This window comes from Echeneis naucrates, chromosome 18, assembly GCF_900963305.1.
Source record: "Echeneis naucrates chromosome 18, fEcheNa1.1, whole genome shotgun sequence".
NCBI classification, from domain to species: Eukaryota; Metazoa; Chordata; class Actinopteri; order Carangiformes; family Echeneidae; genus Echeneis; species Echeneis naucrates.
In genome coordinates this window covers 13,301,876-13,321,559 of record NC_042528.1, presented here as the reverse complement: position 1 = coordinate 13,321,559, position 19,684 = coordinate 13,301,876, and the positions used below count along the sequence as shown (strand labels likewise).

Here is a 19,684-nt window from a genome sequence, read left to right as displayed (position 1 = left end):
CCAACGAGGGCCAAACGCACTGCAACGGCCGAATGCGTTTCCAGAATGCGTTAGAGAAAACAGCTTCAAGTACAGAAACCACGAAACGATGCAAATTCACAAACTCAAACACAAGTCTAAACGAGGTAGAAAAAGAGAAACAGTGTGCAAAAGAAAAATCGTGCTGCAAAAAACAAAGATTAATGCATCATCATCAAACGCGCTGCAAACAAGAGAAACGATGCATAACCGGTCACTTCAAACGGGAGTGTTCTGAACCTGCAGGGGGCGCTCTCAGCATAAGACAATAAAATACAAAACGTTGTACAGTGATATAAACATAATATACACTCACTGGCCACTTTATTAGGTACACCTGTCCAACTGCTCGTTAACACTTAATTTCTAATCAGCCAATCACATGGCGGCAACTCAGTGCATTTAGGCATGTAGACATGGTCAAGACAATTTCCTGCAGTTCAAACCGAGCATCAGTATGGGGAAGAAAGGTGATTTGAGTGACTTTGAACGTGGCATGGTTGTTGGTGCCAGAAGGGCTGGTCTGAGTATTTCAGAAACTGCTGATCTACTGAGATTTTCACGCACAACCATCTCTAGGGTTTACAGAGAATGGTCCGAAAAAGAAAAAATATCCAGTGAGCGGCAGTTCTGTGGGCGGAAATGTCTTGTTGATGCCAGAGGTCAGAGGAGAATGGCCAGACTGGTTCGAGCTGATAGAAAGGCAACAGTGACTCAAATAACCACCCATTACAACCAAGGTAGGCAGAAGAGCATCTCTGAATGCACAGTACGTCGAACTTTGAGGCAGATGGGCTACAGCAGCAGAAAACCACACCGGGTGCCACTCCTTTCAGCTAAGAACAGGAAACTGAGGCTACAATTTGCACAAGCTCATCGAAATTGGACAATAGAAGATTGGAAAAACGTTGCCTGGTCTGATGAGTCTCGATTTCTGCTGCGACATTTGGATGGTAGGGTCAGAATTTGGCGTCAACAACATGAAAGCATGGATCCATCCTGCCTTGTATCAACGGTTCAGGCTGGTGGTGGTGGTGTAATGGTGTGGGGAATATTTTCTTGGCACTCTTTGGGCCCCTTGGTACCAATTGAGCATCGTTGCAACGCCACAGCCTACCTGAGTATTGTTGCTGACCATGTCCATCCCTTTATGACCACAATGTACCCAACTTCTGATGGCTACTTTCAGCAGGATAATGCGCCATGTCATAAAGCTGGAATCATCTCAGACTGGTTTCTTGAACATGACAATGAGTTCACTGTACTCAAATGGCCTCCATAGTCACCAGATCTCAATCCAATAGAGCATCTTTGGGATGTGGTGGAACGGGAGATTCGCATCATGGATGTGCAGCCGACAAATCTGCGGCAACTGTGTGATGCCATCATGTCAATATGGACCAAACTCTCTGAAGAATGCTTCCAGCACCTTGTTGAATCTATGCCACGAAGAATTGAGGCAGTTCTGAAGGCAAAAGGGGGTCCAACCCGTTACTAGCATGGTGTACCTAATAAAGTGGCCAGTGAGTGTACAAATATAATCAAATAAAAGTCACATTATCATTCCCGCTGAATGTTCAAACACCTTGGTTCAGTCAGCTGTTCTGCCCCTCTCCATTGAGCTGTTACACTGAGAGCGCCCCCTGCAGGTTCGGAGCACTTCCATTTGTAGTCGGTTGAGCAGCATTTTTCGTTTTGCATAGTTTTTGTACTTGAAGTTGTTTTCTGTAACTGAGACTCATTCGGCCGTTGCAGTGCGTTTGGCCCCTGTCGCTCAACATCATTTTCAGCTATTTTTTCTGTCCATGTCTGTTTGATATTGATATCAATTATTTAGAAATGATCTCTGAAGCTCTGTCAGGCTCTCTGTGAGTCTGATGCCGCCAGAGGTGGATGTTCTGTAATTTGAGTGGCACCACGATCAGCGAGGGGGAGGTGAACGGGCTGCTTGTGTTTGACAAAGGTTAAAATCGGAAAGCAGCTCATAGGACGGTTCCACCAGATCCACCATCAGCCGCCTGGTGCACAGCATGAATCCTTGGAGTGTGTTCAAAATAAAAATGTTTGCTTAACACTGAGCAGCACTTCGCAACACCCTTGCAACTGATCTGTTTACTCCTGTTGGTTGAATGAGTGTTTCACACTGTTAATTAAAGCTTTACTGTTACTGTTTTGATAAGTGCCCGAAGAGGACACCCACAGCTGAGTCTATTCAGTGCTGCACAGGCTGGATGATCAGCTCATGGCCCTGTCTAATTAAGGCATTTTGTTGGCAGCAGTGAAAGTGACACAGGTTGGCTCTTTCACAGCTGGTTTCTGGATTTCCAAAATATACCTGAATCTCACACTGCACCGTCTCCATGTCCAAAGAAGATCACCTGTTGCTTTGTCCTTGCCGCTGCTGATAAGAGCTGCTATTTCACACGCTGGTAAAAGTAGAATTTCTCCTTTCCATTGACATCTCTCCCACGTTGTAATGTGTGCAGTGCTCACACCTCAGAGCCAGCACAGCTTCCGCTGCTATTCCCTTCAGCACTCCAACTTCCTCATGTGGTTTTCACATTGTTGGTGCATGTTCTAATAGGCACAGATATCAACTTTTTAAAAAAGCACATTGGTATTCCTTGTAAGAAACTCCTGCGTCCGCCACCAGAGATGAAATTAGGCTCCGCCTCCTCACCTGGACAGTACAACCAGCAGCTCTTCAGAGTTCATAATAATTCTGGGTGTAGCCACTATTATCATTAATTTGGACCCCTCCACACACACACACACACACACACACACACACTTTTACCATGTCAAAAATAAGCCCATCAGTCTGTTCACTCGGTGCTGTGTCAGCTTCATTGTTAAATCCGCTCCCCTTGTTTATTGAGATAAAAAAAACTCCTGTCCACGTTTTCATTGCTACTGGCAGCGTGTCGCTCGCACGCACACGCACACACACACACACACACACACACACACCACACAGTGCTCCTGACGCTCAGTTGATGCGCAGACACCGGAAAGCTTCAGGTGAGTCAAGTCACGACAAAATGTTCAGGACATTTTTAACCGACTGACACTAAATGTCTGTATGTTTCTCTGACCAAAACTCTACGCCCATGGCTCAGTTGGCTAACTGTTAAGAAGAGCTAATACGTTAGCAAATGAGCAGGGCTGCTAGTTTTCATTTGATTATGACTGTCGAGAAGCCTGCCCTGTTCTTGGCTGGCAGTTGGTTTGATGTCAGCACAGGACAGGAGCTGACTGGACCATAAAACTGACAAATGTTTCATTTTTGAGGAGCAAACTTTGGCTGAATTCCCACTTTCATAGACTTACTTTACAGTCAGTTGTAGTTCTGATTATAAACATGAAACTGATACTGACCACCACTCCTGACAGAGTGAGTCAGGGACAGTGCAGAGATCCTTTGCTGTGGTGGGTGATGAAGGGGATAAGACAGTTTAGAATCATTTGCCAATAGGAATATTGAATACATGGTGCCCTGTATGACCAATGAAGTCCAGAGAGCATCACATATTTGAAAATTTGGTAACTTAATATCATTTTACAAATTACAGTGTAGATTGATGGTGATGAAAGGCTTAAGAAGTTACCAATGTGTGAATTGATGTGAGATATAAATAAGACGGCCATGAGTTGATACATTAAACCGATTGGTGTGGGGTAAATTAAAATGTTTTGAGAGATATTGACCACAGTAAGTGAAGATGGGCTCCCCCTCCTTACAAAAGCCAATTTAACCACTGCCTGCCATGCAAGTTGACCATAGCTTGCGTTACAGTATGTTGGTTGTGGCTAATGCAGCCTGGAATCTGCAGCAGCAATGAGGGGTCTGCTATTCATAGACACTTTGCAGAATTACTTGGCAGAATGATAGAGAAAAGTGAGTAAAGTAATAGACCAAGCAGGTAACTGCAAATTGTCACTTTTAAAGGATAAACAAACCGGAACTCTTGCCCTTGCTTCCTGTCTTTAAGCTAAGCTGCACTAAACACATCCTGACATCAGCCTTGCCCTAATACACTGGGATGTATAAATGACACAAAAATAATCTTGAGAAAAGTATAACAGATTTATTTCAACCATTACAAGAATCTGATGCTTGGAATAAGAAACATTTTGACAACAAATTTTTGTCCTGAGATGAATTACTATGGTGTGATGCTGTGAAATCTTTGCAGATGCGACTATGCAGCACTAGCATTGTGTTGAGCCAGGAGCCCCAGAAGTTTCTTGTTTGGGGCCCCTCTGGGAGCCATCAGCCAGGTCAACCAATAGCTGGACAGTCTGGGCGACCCGACTCAGCCCCTCCTCCTCCAGGATGAGCTGAGGGGAGCACAAGGAGTCCTGAAGTGGCAGGAAGAGAAAAGTTAACAGATGAAGGTGAGAAGCATGCTGAATGCCACTATGCTGTGAACCTGAGAAACCATAACAGTTAAGATAAATAATAAAGAGAGACATAAAAAAGGGGAATTTGGACAGTGTGATTAAAAGAATGTTTCTATTGCCTGTAGTGAGGGGATTTCAAAAATAACAATGAGGGAGAACATCATCTGAAATATAATTTTAGTCAGTAGTCAACATCTGGGGAGTCAGACTAGACACAGAGTGAGCATCTCATCCTGAAGGAGGCTTAATTGTTACCTTGAGTAACTGTGATTAGTGCTGAAGTGTGCTACAGTCCCAAGTGTGATGGGAATGTTCGTGATGTGTAAATGTAAAGCGCAGCCAGACAGTGATGGAGTTAATACATTTATAACCAGCAGAGGATGTAATTTCAGTGAGTGGAGATCAGAAACATCCACACGCCCTGTCAGATGGTGGAGTGTTTGTTGCCTCAAGGCCTGAAATGAAAACCATTAAACTTACTTCCACTTTCCTTTGAAACAAGCAACAAGATGGATCGAAATGAAAACAACCGCTCTCTCGCTTGTTTTATAAAACAGAAAGGTGTGATGTTTGAGATGGAAATTCTCAGCTGCCCATGCTCTTCAAACACAATAGGTAATCCATGTCAGCACTCACAGGACTGGGCTCTTTCAACAGAAACAGGCACTTTGGTATCTGTGCACTCAAATAACAAAGGAATTGCATCACAGTTCCTGAATTAAGGCCGATGGACCAATTTAAACATTTGTAATTTGTGCATAAAAGTTTTGGAATTTGCAATAGATAGATCTCACTCGCTACTGCTTATCCATCATGGTCATGGGCAGTCTTGGAGCCACTGCCAGCCAGTGTTCTGGGTCAGGGCTGAAGTTGGTATGGAAGCAGGAAAAATGTGTGTGTGAAAAAGTGTGAAACTTTAACAAGGACCAAACTGCGATGTGTAGACGACATGTGGCCTTGAGCTAAACATTGGTAAAGACCAAGTCCATAGTACAACAACCAGTTCAAGGTGTTGACTTGTTGTGGGATCTACACAATATTATTCCAGTGGTTGTCCAGTTGTATGTGTCCCAGAGGGTTGTGCACACCAAGCATCTGAGGACTCTATCTGAGCTGAAACAGCTCGGTAAATTCAGATTGTGTTCAACAATACTCTTGACTTAGATGAAAACCAAGTCAATCCAAATAGTCCACAGATTTTATTCTTGCCACTGTAAATATAATAAGGGCCCTGGCTGTCTTTACATTAATCTAGTTTGCAAGGGATCTGAGCTGCTCTTTAACCTTCAAAACTGATATGGATTGTTTCATCCTGATTTCTTTTTGGCCATTGTGATTGTCAAGGCTGAAAGCGTTTGTTGCTTCCCCACCAGCATGCAGCTGACACTGCTATTTTACTTGTGTCTTGGTAGTTGTTTCATCATCAATCCTACAAGACTGGCATTTGCTGCTGTTTCATTTCACAGTCAGACAGGCCCTCAATGACCCCTGAGCCCATCTGAGGGACTCACACAAAAACTACGAAATGATTAAATGTTCATAATGAGTGTTGCTGACTCTGTAGTCATTACATGATTAACTAGTGAGCCTGTGCTGCAGTCCCAGTGATGTATGAGAGAAGAGTCAATGGTTTGTGAACATGCAAGTTGTGATCTCATTTAACATAGTGTCTGCTGCGACACAGAGCAGCTGGGGTTGATGATGGTAAAGCTGCTGTTTGCAGCGTTTCTAAAGGTGGAAACACAGAGAGCACTGGACTCACTGGGATGGCTGCTCACATCAGGACCAGTCTGGACCAACCTAGTCTGGCTTCATACAGTGTGTTTATTTTTCAACCAGGGTAGCCAATTATTTTGTCAAGCTGACCGCTTTGGCCTTGGTTGGCTTGGCTGCTTTGGCTCATGTACGTTTCTCCAACAGAAATGAGTCAGTGGGCAGAATTTGTTCATCTCTTGATAAGAAGAGAGATTCCTGTCTCTGGAGGACAAAAACGTTATTGATTGAACTCTGGCGAAGAGCAGATTTGTTCTCTTGAGTGTTTAAAGAAGTTTGGTTTGGTTTGATGATTCAAAATGCGGAAACACAGATGCCGGAGAACTCACCTGGACAAGATAAGTGGTGGATGGACTGTACCAATGTGAAACACTTATTCTTATTAGCTTCTTGGAGTGTGCCTCACTACAGGCCACATTCACCCATCCACTCCACTGCAGTATCTTGCACAAGAACACTTTGACGCTACATCTGGGGGAGGTGAGAATAGATCAGCCAATTATGTGATCCACCTCCTGAGCCTCAGCACATACGGGTTACAAATACAAAGCATGTACAGTACTAGGTCTTCATCCCTGGACAGGCCACTAGTATAACCTACACATTTACACCTACAGCCAAGCTTGAGTCACTAATTAGCCTAGATGCCATTGGACTGTGGGAGAAAGTTGGACAACCTTCAGGAACCACACAAAATATGCACTCTCTGTACAGAAGCTGTTTCAAACCCCTAACCTTCTTGCTGTGAGGCAAGTGTTAACCACTGGGCTGCCATGGGCTCCTACAGCCTTTAGCTGAACTCATGAGGGACCCATGAGGCTTAGTAGCTCCATTATTGTTAAAATGACACAGTGCTGTCTCAGAGCTCTGCAGCAACTCCTTCTCCTCATGGTCTCTGCTCTGATCTGCATCATCAGCTGTGATAACTAATACACAAGTCTTTAGATAGTCAGCTGAGTTCACCACAGGGGGAAAGCAGTCCAAGTATAGAAACATCTCTGAGATAATCCAGTGAGATGGAGGACCCTGATCTTAAGTGTCTGAAAACGTCTATGTCCGCAGTGGTCAAAGTGATGGACAGGCCCCACTGGGTAGAAATAGAGACATGACAAACTGGAGGAAAATGTTCTTTTCATGCCTATCTTTAATAATGCCTTTCTTTATTGACAACATAGATAAGAGCCCGGGAGAAAAATGTAACCTGGAATCAAAGTGTGAAAATAATGATTAACGTTGGCATGTTAAATGCAGTGGAGCAATGAACAAATAGTCACACAGAGGGGTGGCAGACTAGTGTAGGCTATTTCCTCACATAAACAAATCTGTGGCAGGAACCACAATAGTTAAAAATTCCCCATTGTCCAAATTGGTAAATGACAGAAACAGTTGGAGAATCTCTGGTCTATGTGATATTTCACTTTTTCTTACATTTGCAAAAATGTCCAAACTTTTGTGTCCACTTTGTTGTCATGGGGAGCTGAGTATGGACAAAGGGGAGCTTTTGAAACAAAAAGATAACCTTAAAATTATCTGGTGGTGTGAGAAGTGCTGTGAAATCCTTCTGATTCTCTGCACAGACACTGTTCTACTTACAAACATTCCTTTTAAGAACATTCAGATATGAAGACTGAGCTGCAAGTTAAAACTGTTTTCAGATCGCTCCCCTTGCTGACCATGAGCTCAAATTTGGTTTTGTGCTCCTCTTCTGCCGAGTACACATTTCACTGCTAGCCACCACCCTGGCATCACAGTTCTTTGTACTTACCTTAGTGCAAATTCAGGATATGAAGGGCTGTTTGTTCCGAGGCCAACTCGTTTGTAAATGAGTTAGGGAGTTGTCCGTATATTATTTCATTTTTAGAAAAGATTGTCATAATTTTCTACAACAATGAGAAAATCTGCATTTGTTGTGTGTAGTGAGTAGCATGAGTATGAGGAGCCATCAGGGACATTACCAATGCAAAGAGGAAAAAAAAAAAACCCAATGTATTATTTGGTTGGTTGGTCGGCTAGCTTTACGTGTGTGGAATTGTTTGGTCAGACTGCTCATAATCGCTCTGAGTCAGAAACAGTATCAGAATCATTTTAATGCATCTTTAACTGGCCTAGCACTGTCAAATTTATGTATATGGAAATGCCTTTAGTTTCATATGAGTGCATACATTGTGATTGTAGATCAGTCCTGGTGGCCTCTCATACAGGAGCTCTGGAGCTCTGGACAGTACTTGTTAGTAGAAAACATTAATTGTTTTTTTGCCATACGAGAACAGAAACATGGAAAATCTAATTTAATCCAAAAAAAATAAAAAAATTTATTTGAAATTAAATCGGACTAAGGGACTTTGTTATTGTTAAAATTGTTGGTTTGATTCTGAATCATCTCAAATTCAGGCCAAGTGATGATCACTTTGTAAACTTCATCCCCAGACCAGGAGAAAAGAGCACAGATGACATGAGCACATCACAAGTTCTAGGCTGACAAAGCGCAAGCAAGACAGACAGCAAGCACACATTGCACATGGTCCAAGTTTAATTTTTAATAAATTCTTTACAGCAGGATGAAAGAAACTATACATATAGATTTATATAAACTCAAAAATGATTCTTAATAGTACAAGAATGTCATATAAATATATAAAACAGTATTTCTGCTCTGGTAACATGTTTAGGAATACACCTTGGTCTAAACCAGTGAAGGAGTTACTGTGTGTTGCTTATCCAGTTTCATTATAAAATATATCTTTGAGTTGAAACAGTAAAAATTTCATTTTGACAGTAGACTAAAAAAAAACCCTTCACACAGGGTGTTTTCTGTTGTTGTTGTTAGTTTTTTGTTAAACAGAGGACACTGACCTCAAGGAAGCAGAAATGTGGACATGAAGTTAAGGGTAGACAATACGTTTTCTATCCAACTTGTTCTGTTAGTAAATTTAAATTATAAAAAATGTTTTGGAATTCCAACTGACTTATAAAATTGTGGAAATGTACAGACTTTCGTTTAAAACATTCAAACAGAGAATAAAAAAGGAACTTGCATTTCTGTTTCAAGTTTGTATGCTAACCAGATAGGCCCTCACCAGAAGTGTAGTACCCATTTGTGCCTTATGAGGTGATAGTGAGTTCAATCCAACATGATATGAGTGGATGCCCCTCTTTAAAGCTGGGCTACAGTTAGCCAGGACAATCAGCCTTACTGAAGTTAGAGTTAGACCAATATAAAGTTTGGGAATATTATTAGTGTTTGTTTTTGATATTATGATCTTCCAGAACTACAGAAGAGTAATTAATTGAAGTTAGACACTCTACTTCCTTCACTTTAGCTTTAATTTGTTGTAATGAGGACAGGTCTGTCTTGAGACTATTTCTAGGGCTTTAGAAATTTGAATCCCTATAAACTGTGTCATTTGGCTTGACAGTGGCAGGGTGCCATCATTTTTTTCTTATTATACATAGATGTATTTTTGAGAGCCTCTGCATCCTTGGAAAAACTGTTAAATAATAGCAGGGTTCTGGGTGTGGCCAATGAACAGGCCAATCAGTTTTCAATTTATTTGTTTTTTTCACTTGGTAGTAACTAAGCCATTTTGAATTTTATGCATCAGTTTGCTTTTTTTTTTCAGCCACATTCACTTTGAATTGTGTCACTGAATTCAAGACATTTTCTATGCTGCAATGCTAGATATATACAATTTAATTGGATGGTGTATGTGTGGAGAATGGAAGCTGTTGTACAGTAGTGGACATGGTCACATCTACCCCAGACCTCTCATAACTGATTAGACATTTACACAGTAGTAGAGTTTTAGTCACACATCCTACCAGCAACACAAAAATGACAAATTTAGAGTTTTAGAGAGTTGATGCACTGCTGCTGATCAGCTGATATTGTATTCTTAACTCTACATTGGTTCAATAAGCATCATAATCAGATCCCAAACTGTGTTAAGCTGCAGACATTGACCTTATAAGAGCAATAAGCCAAACACAGAAAATGGTTGAAACAGCAGAGACCCCTTTCAATTATTTACCATTTCAATTTTAAAACAATCAATGTTATTTTTAACATTGAATGATTGGATATTGATTAGTTCTAATTTACCTATGACTGTGATGTAAAGCATGCACATTGTTTTCAATAGGCTTGTTGGTCTATAGGCTTGAGCTAAAGCAGCGAAACCTCTGCTGGTTCACCAAAAGAGAGGACAAAACAAAACAACAAAATAAATAAAAAAAATTTCAATAATTTAATAACCTGTTTACATTTATACAAAGATTAAGTCAACAAGTCAAACTGACGAAGGACAGAAAAAAAACTTAAACACACACTCCCTTGGAGGGGTTTGTACCATCGGTTTGGATATAATAAGCCTTGGGGGGGCAAGTTTATGCAGTGATACTGCACCCTGCTGCTCGCACATAACATAGCAGACAAAAAAAAAGCCAAGCCATTTCTGCAGGATGTCAGTTTTCATCAATAAGAGGCACTGAGTCATATCTCTACACATCCAGGTTCCATATTAACTAACTTGCATCTCTCTAAAACAAACAAACAAAAAAAGATAAATCACATTCACTATTCAGTCTCAGGTTCAACAGCAGCCTTTCTCAGAAAGACCTACCTTGGAGGCAGGACTCAGCTCAGCTAGTGAGTGGAGCTTAGGAACACATTTTCTGATGAGCAACAACTGCATTTAGTGAAGCTGCTTTTCTAGTCCTGACCACACTGACAGATAGTCTCGTGAGTCATCCACCTGCTTTTGGTGATGTTAGTTAATTTCAGATCTGACGCCACATGAATCTCTTCCTGTTGGCAGATAAATCTAAGTTCAGCATTTAATGTTAACTGTGGTCACACCTGCTTGTCTTTGGGCTAGCCTTACTACAGGTGTGTGTTGGTAAAAAGCCTATGGTGTATTATTTGGGACATGACTGTGTAGCGGTTCCGTTTGGCTCCACTTGTCTCCAGCAGTGACAGTTCGGTCCATGAGCATTTCTGCTCCAGAGAATCAGAGTGAAGGCTGAGAGAGGCTGAAGAGTTTCACAGCTCGCCTCCTCTCGCATAGTGTGCCGATTCCTTAGTGTAATGCTTCCAATAACGACTGAATGTCTAAATCAAGAGCAGTGTGTAGAATTATCTGTTCAAGGTGCTCACCTGCCGTGTGGACCACGCATATAAAGCTATTGCTGCTGTGGAGCATCGACACACACTCAGTTGACACTTGCTCTAACATCATAGAATACACATACTGACACGTGCACACAAATTGTGTTAGATGACAATTGTTGCAGTAGCTGCATGTCTTTACAACTGTCAAACACATCTCTGTGGGTTCAGTGTGTGTCAGCCCAACTATATAAGTACTTAGTGTTGTGTGTCTACTCTAGGCGAGCAGGTAGCTGTAGAGGATGTAGAGCAGGGCCATGGCTGCACAGTAGAAGAGCAGGAAATCTGTGGACAGCAGCGAGGACGAGGAGGACGATGAAGGAAGAGGTGAGGAGTGGCAGGGGGAGAAGTCCTCCACCCTCTCTCTACCCTCCACAGCCAGCAGGGCCGTCACACAGCGCAGCACAGCAGGCAGCTTACATAGAAGCACATCAGAGGACACACACATGTCCATCTGGACGAGACACACACACATACAGCACATACAGAGAGGGAAAATACATGTAATTAAAACTAGGAGATGAGAGATGGACAAAACAGACAGTAGCACTACACACAGCAGAGTCAGGGTCGGAGTAAAAACCTTAACCAGGACCAGTCAGAGCGTGAAAGAAAAAGGGCAGCAAAATAGAAGCTCTATCAAATATTCAGTGAGTCTTAGTATGAAAAACAAGCTGTGCTACAGGACGGTGAGAGCAATGGAGCAGATAGTTTTACCTCTGGGACTCCCAGCTTGCGACTAGCAGCAATGAAGTTTTCCACGTTGAGTCGGCTCTTTGCTGAGCTCAGTTTTGGCTGAAAAGTACCAGACAACATCCAGGTAAAGTCAACATTACTCATGTGCTCTAGTATCCTGATAGCAATACTCACCTGTAGGTATTTTTATATTCAATCATATTTTAGTAAATCGCTTCCATGTTTTCTGATCACCTTCTAGATACAAACTCAATTCTTCCTCCTTATTAACCTGTCATTTTAATAAATACATTTTGATAGTCCCTTTATATATGACCAAAACAATTTTCATTTTTACTGGGAAACAAAACTTGAATGGATGGATGGGTCCTTCGCTGTCCAAACTATCCCAAAACTCACAGCATGCCAGTTATTAAAGTAATATGGCAGCAAAAACACTAACAGGGGCCCGACGGTTACTGTCTGAAGTGAATAATGAGGAATCTGTTGTGTTTTGTCAAGGGAGGGCGGTAACAGGAGCTTTGCAATACCATGTTGAACAGGTGGTGACACAAAGCAAAAGTCCTCTGTAGATCCAGACAGTCTAATTTAAACTCAGTCTTCACGCTGTATAAAGGCTGATCAAATAAGAGACTGCAAACATGCCGAACTGATGCCGTAATCTATATGTTTGGTTGTTGCTTATAACTATTCTGTAAAAAGAAAAATAAACTTCATACACAGTCCATAGTCACACATTTCTGATTTTCCACAGCCAGTCCAGACATGCATGAAATTTTAAGGGTCTTGATTTTGTTGTTGAAGTTCTGAAGAGGAGAGCTTCCCCAGGAGACCTGACAAAAGCAATAACAAACACAACCGAAAGAAAAACTCAGAAGTCAGAATTTAGCCGCTAAGCTACATGGGCTAAGTTCCAAGTAGAAGCCAGGCTGCTGGAGACTGGAACAAGTTTGGCTGCACAGCACTCAGCCTCCAGCGTCTCAAGTTGCCGTGGTAACCAGGGCCGCTTGTGCTGCCTGCGGCTCCAGTCTATTTTCATCAGGAAAGAAGGATAATCCGGATATTAACTAAATAACCAAGCCAATTACACGAAAGACAACACTGCCGCTGAAAAGGGACGAGCCAGACCGACAGCCACTTCAGCCGAGGACCAGTCTAATTTGGGAGGCCACGACGAAGGACCTCAATTCGGCCGCTCTCGTCGGACATCTCCTGTTCTGCTTGGCCAGTTGAGTCGTCTGCCAAGTAAGGTAACATTTATCTGCTTCTCCAGCGGGTTGTTCTGAGTGGTGTGAGGCATGGCTAACAGACAACAGTGAATCAAATTTTAGTTTTAGAGCTCTCCTTCTTCAGACAGACTCCCCCTTGTATTTTGATAAAGATCTGCCATTCATTCGCCCAAATCCTCAAGAATCACCAGCCGCTTAATTATTGTTATATCATGCCATTCCATTTACTTATCCAAGCTCACCTGTTTCATCTATTATATGCTTTGACTTGCACCTGTATATAATGAGCACATTTTTATTTACCCCTTTTCAATTAATAAAAACCCCCATAAATCATTATTAAGTCATTGTTACACCCTAACCCTTCAGGAATTGTTCTTAGGTCAATCCACAGTAAAGAACATCCCTTCCAGATTGAGACTTGATAAGAGGCAATGCTGTAAACAATCCTAACCCTAACCCCTAACAGTTTGAAATTCACAATATACTGTATCATTTAATATCAGCCCAAGGCCTGAGGACGTAGCTCAGTGGTAGAATGCAAAGATCCAAGGTTCAAACCTCAGCCACAAAGCAAACCAGTGGTAGGTTTGTGCCAGTCCTAAGCCCGCAGAAATGGGGAGGGTTGTGACAGGAGGGGCATCCGGTGTAAAAAATGTAGCCAAATAAACACTGTCAGTCACAAAGCTGACTTGCTGTGGTGACCCCAAATAGGGAAAAGCCAAAAGAGGGAAAAAATATATATACATATACATAAAATATGATATCCCCTACAGCCAAAAACACTCCCTCCTTCTTTGCTGTTTCTGATATTCTGCTGTCAAATACTGAGAAAGGAACATAACACTATAATACTGCAGCAGCAAAAACCTCTGAGTGTTTTAAAATGTGCAAACTACCAAATTGGAGTGGTTAAGTTATCTCTCTGCAAAATATCAAGCCAGTGACCAATGGTGTCTAACGTGTGAATGGCATCTGATCATCTCCAGACAGAAGGGATAGGATTCAGCAGATCAGACTCACCACTGCTGGGGAGGGAATATGGATGCTTGACACAGTGCGTGGTCGAATGTGATTGACCAGCTGGCAGAGGATTGTGCCATTGGATAAGGCCTCACCCAGATCCTCCGGTAGGGTGATCTTCAGCCGAGACTCCAAAGTCTAAGGGAAATGAGACAGAAAGAGGACTACGTCAGATTACTCAGTTACTCAGCATTTATGCCACAGGATGCAAACTATTTAACCCCAGGTTTATCAAGTGATTATGTGGAAAACATTGAACATTAAAAAGCCATTCCTGAATGCTATGGTGGAGAGCACTCTGGTGCCATGGTGACATAGATACGAGAACACAGGCTTTCCCAGATTGTCCAGAGCATCACACAGCCATGCTAGCCATCCCAAATGACACACCCGCCCTGACCATCCACGTGATTCATCAGATTAGGCCTTCTGCCATGGCTCTGTGGTCAAACCTGGAGCTACAAGGCAGCTGTGATTACTGTGTCCAGCAGCAGCACTGCTGTGGCATAACATTAGCCCTCACGCCCCGCATGCATGGCCTTTTGGTGCTAGTCACCCTGCTGTCAGTTTTTTGGTTGTCCTTCCTTGATAAAAACCACAGCAGATGCTCTGTTACATAATGTAGCCACCATAATGTGGAGGTTACATACATATTTACCCTCGTCCATTTTTATACATTCTACATACATTTCAAGATGTATCTAATATCACAGGCAGCAGGCCTCCTGACAGATGCCATGGTAAAGAGATGACGAGTACTTGTATATGCTTAACCAGTACCACAGTGTGTAGTGTGACCTGTTACCTTGCGTAGTTGTGCGATGTCCGTTCTCTCCTCTTTGGGAGAACGCAGGGTTGTACGCGACTCACTTCTGCCCGACTCCCCGAGAGTAAACGCTGGCCCTGACAAAGAGACAAAAAGGGCTGAGAGCTTGCAGACTTGGTGAGTGAAGGCGCGTGCGCGTGTGTGTGTGGTGTGTGTGTGTACCTGTAGGTTTGACATTAGTGCGGGAGGAGGCACGGAACAGGAAGCTGTTGGGTTTCTGGGCCTGACCACAGGGAGGGGACAACTTCGGAGAGGACGGGACATCTGAAGAACACATTTCGGTCAATGTTTCACATGTGTCAGAGCAGACACAGTCACATCTGACCATTTTTACACTCAACAGAAGAGTTATTTATTCAGTGAAACTCTGACCAAGCCTCTACTGCTACCCTCTAACCCTCCACTAATAAATAGCAAATAAATAGTTAAGGTTAACCCTTATCTCAATCCACAAATAGGATGAAAATCAATAATTGAATTATCTTCTATCCATTCACTCATTTTAACCAGTACTTTCACTTCTAACTAATATGATCACATCCCCATTATTGAGGTCAGGTCAAATGATCAGGTGTTCATATATGAGGAAGGAGAGTAAACGGTTATTTAGTCCCTGAGCAGAGAGCATAAGAGCCAGAAAATGTTTCAGATGTTAATGTGAGTTTGCAAGGCTGTGGCCTCAACACAGCAGTGAATTTTGCAACAGGAAGCTAATGCAATACTTATACTTGAAGAAGAGGGTTTGACACGGCTTTGATGACGCTTCACTGTAAGAGGTATGGGTTCACGAACACTCTAGCACTGTAAATTCTGATGGGAAAAGCAACTTAATGTATCCAAAATATATATTGTTAAATCTGCCCAATTTTCCATATATTTCATGCCAGTCTCAAACTGATGACACCAGCATAATAGTATGAAGTTAGAGTGCCACCTGCTGAAAACAGGAAGCAACTTCTGAGTGTTCACTGGATGTGAAAGTGTTTTAACTGACGAACTGCAAGCCCTGCCTGACGTGAACATGTGGGATGACCCATTCAAGGCTACCTACAGATTAAATGTTCTATTTTTAATGGACTCAGATTAAATCTAAATCCTTCAATGAAGGAGATTGGGGGGATTGGGGTGAACAGTCATGTTCATCTGAAGCCAATCGCGGCCTTTCAGTTTTTTACTTTGGTATATGGTGTTTAACTGGCTTTGCTGCGCTGTCCTTTTCTTCACCTTATTAATCCTCCATCCCCAACACACATTGACTTCTACATTAGCTATGCTTTTATTTATACATGCTCACTTACCTTATATGCCAAATATGCACACAGTATGTATGGTAATTAACTTTCTATTGCACTAAGATTGCCGGTCACACTCCTGACAGACAGGTGTGTGTCATTTACTTATTTGCACTTGTAAGTATCTTCTATGCTGATGCTGCTGTTATTCTCATGAAAATATCATTCTCTACAAGCTCTTTAAATTGCTCCATGGGGATAAATACTATCTCTTGAACTGAATGGAATACTGCAGTTCATTATGTCTAATGATTCAGATTCAGATTGCATGTGTCTGTATCTGTGTGTACCTGTTCTGCTGCTGGAGCGATGTAAAAGTACTGAAGAAGACACTATGCTCATCTGATCAACACTCTGGCAAAAAGAAACAATGCAGTTAGGAAAATGAAGACACTTCTCAGCTGAATTCACTGACACTACTCACTGCACATCTCTGCCTCAGGCCGGAGTGGGAGCTGTTGCTCTCTGGAGATGCTCCACTAGGGGGAGACAAATACCAAGTTTATTCACCAGAGAGAAGTATCAATGTTCCTGTCCACACCTTTTAGTTTCTAATATCTGAACTTTGTTAGGCCTGAAGGTAATGTGAGAGCAAATGAAAGGAGCAGTCAGTGTCAGATCTGTCTCTCTGCACTAGTCTGTTTCATCTGCTCTACTTACGCTGAGCTACTTCCTGTCTGTGGTACCACATGACTTCCTGCTTTGGTTGATGACTTCAGCAAACTGCAAAATAAAGAGTTTTGATATGGAGAGTGTGTAGTTTGTCCTGGGAGAGATAGAAGGGAGGAAGTTGCTGCTCCTCATTTACAATCTACTGCACACATGAAAATGTCTGAAAGCTCAAATTCACACTGCATTAGTGAAAAGGAGAAATAGGGCCAGATTCATGGTCTGGCCTTAATCTGAAGTCTATGTTTTCAATGGCATCAAAAGCTAATTGGAAACACTCCTTTATGAGCAGGTCTTTCAAATATCTCCATTATTAATGAAGGTGGGTAAGAGGAAATGTCAACCTGGCCTTCTCTTTCTGCTGCTGCTGCTGCCGCTCTCTCTCTTGCCAGATTTGTAAGGTGCCTGGCCTCCTCCGCTCCTCCAATGTGGGGCTGGAGGGGGAAAGGGGGGATGGGGAAGCCGATGACGAGGGGGCCATTTCCACATGCAGGTTAGACCTGTACAGGAGAGAACGAGAGAACACACAGACGGGCCAAATAAGAAAAATACTGATAAAAGCACTCAAATTTTTTCATGTATTCAAAAAAAAAAAAAAGTTATTAGTGGCCCAACACAAGCCGGCTTCACTCCTACAGGAAGGAGGTGCAATATCAGTAGAACTGGGACAGTTTGTTCCAAATTTGAGTTCTTGTTCAAACATAGGGAAAATTGTTTTCCCTGCCTGTAATGACTTCAAAGAAAGTAACTGAGGTATTTCATTGTTGCCCCCAAGATAATAGTCTAGGATTAGGCTGTAGGGTTGTCTTCATATCAGTCCATACTAATTATCTTCTATTTATGGCTGTTTTTCATTCTGACTTCAGATTTCCAATTATTTTTTATCCTGCTGAAAGTTTTAAAGGACCATATGGACGAAAGGTAGACTTACATGCAACAGGTTCGTGTACTACTAGTACAGTAAAATTATCAAAGTGCTAAGTCTACACAGAAAGCAATCCTCAGTCTGTATTCAGAAACTGATCCTATCAGAAGAAGGCTCAGAGACTAACAAAAATACTCAATGCCCAGTACTTACAAGATCTAGAATGCAAATCCTGGGAGAAGAGAGATGGCAGCATACTGAGATTTTGTTTGTAAACCCACAAATACAACGGGCCCCTCAAATCAAGAACAACCAAATCTACTACCATCATTCTTGATTCTACACTTGCTCAGCATTCTATCTTATCTGGTCACCCCCACAGTCCAACATCTGTTAAGGGTTCCGCCAAGCTATTTATATACATGGCCTACAGTATGAGACACCATCCAAATATACAATACAGGCCAAAAGTTTGGACACACCTTCTCATTCAAATGAATAGGAAAGTGTGTCCAAACTTTTGGCCTGTACTGTATTGTACATCAAATATGGTGAAAATTGTACAAGTGTCCAAGTACAACAAGTGAAATGAGAGCACATTCAAGTTTTAAAATAGGCAACAAAAACTCACATTGAAGTGAATCTGATCAGTGTTTAAATTTTACTCTGATGTTTGGTTTGTATAAAAATGCCTTGCAACAGTCTGCTTTGGGTTGGTTTTTTTTTCTTCCTTGGTAGACTTTCAATTTTTTGTCTGGTCTATTTTTAGGCTCCCAGAGGAAGTGTTGGAGGCCCAGATCTGGAACATCCGTTTGTTCAGGCTATAATATGAGTTAAGTGCTGTTTGTAAAGCTGCACTAACTGTCCCTCAGTCAAAGGGATCAGGCTGGTGGTCAGTTGCCTAATCTACAGCATGTACAGTATGTTAGGCTTAACAAGGATTGAGCACTGTCACAATGTGAGAACAGTTAATAAGACTGAACAAAGCTGTTTGTTGCACCACAGGCAGAGAATAATGGAGCTGTGTTACAAATTAATATGTAGAACTTGTATGTTAAGAACAGACCACAGGCAACATAAAAACGGCACTATTAGTTGAATAGTATGCTGTCTCCTGAAGAGACTGGGAAACTTTGGGACTTGATGTTGAAAAAAACGTGACAAAAAAAAGGTTGTGTCCAGTATCATCATGCTATTATAATAACAGCATGGGTTTGAAGATAAGAGCATCCACAGTGTATATAATGCAGAGCATGTGGGGGAGTGAGGGAGTAACATGAGTAATGGGAACAGCACTGTATTGACTTTTCCCAGCTTTTAAAGTACCCTGTGTAGTGACCTTGTAAAACAAGGCAGGGAAAGAGAGAGAAAAAGTGATAAAAACCTTCTCTGCCTTTGTCAACCTGAGCGACAAAGCACACAGTTTCCAACCAGAAAAACCAACATGCTGCTAGATTAACAGGGATGATCGTCACAGAGACAAACTATAGAGAATCAGCATTGATATGAAAATGGGCTCCAGATTTATTGGAAAAGGGTAGCACAAGTCATGTAAAGGAAGAACACCTCATCAGAGTCTAGACATCACATTTGATACAATTGTTGTTATGGATAAGAGTTTCCATCACCCCTTATCTCTATAGGCAGATTAACATACTGCCAGTGATATTTTCAGTCACCATTAATTCACCAACAACTTGCTGAGTAAAAACTTCCTGATTTAGC

General features: G+C 42.0%; 1 protein-coding gene across 3 annotated transcripts in view; it reads right to left on the bottom strand.

The window, feature by feature from the left end:
• Positions 1–4,086: 4,086 nt before the first annotated feature.
• Positions 4,087–19,684, bottom strand: part of lrch4 (leucine-rich repeats and calponin homology (CH) domain containing 4) — a 44,367-nt gene continuing 28,769 nt past the window's right edge. For 2 of the 3 annotated variants that reach the window (XM_029525852.1, XM_029525854.1), the window contains exons 10-18: positions 17,439–17,594; positions 17,086–17,148; positions 16,850–16,904; positions 16,716–16,779; positions 15,296–15,397; positions 15,113–15,210; positions 14,308–14,445; positions 12,077–12,154; positions 8,704–11,813 (exon numbers count right to left, since the gene is read on the bottom strand). In XM_029525852.1, the coding sequence (XP_029381712.1) occupies positions 11,577–11,813; positions 12,077–12,154; positions 14,308–14,445; positions 15,113–15,210; positions 15,296–15,397; positions 16,716–16,779; positions 16,850–16,904; positions 17,086–17,148; positions 17,439–17,594 (991 nt within the window). In that variant the 3' untranslated portion in view covers positions 8,704–11,576. Of the gene's footprint in view, positions 4,381–8,703; positions 11,814–12,076; positions 12,155–14,307; positions 14,446–15,112; positions 15,211–15,295; positions 15,398–16,715; positions 16,780–16,849; positions 16,905–17,085; positions 17,149–17,438; positions 17,595–19,684 lie in introns of those variants that run through there. The other variant, XM_029525853.1, reaches the window with a different exon arrangement.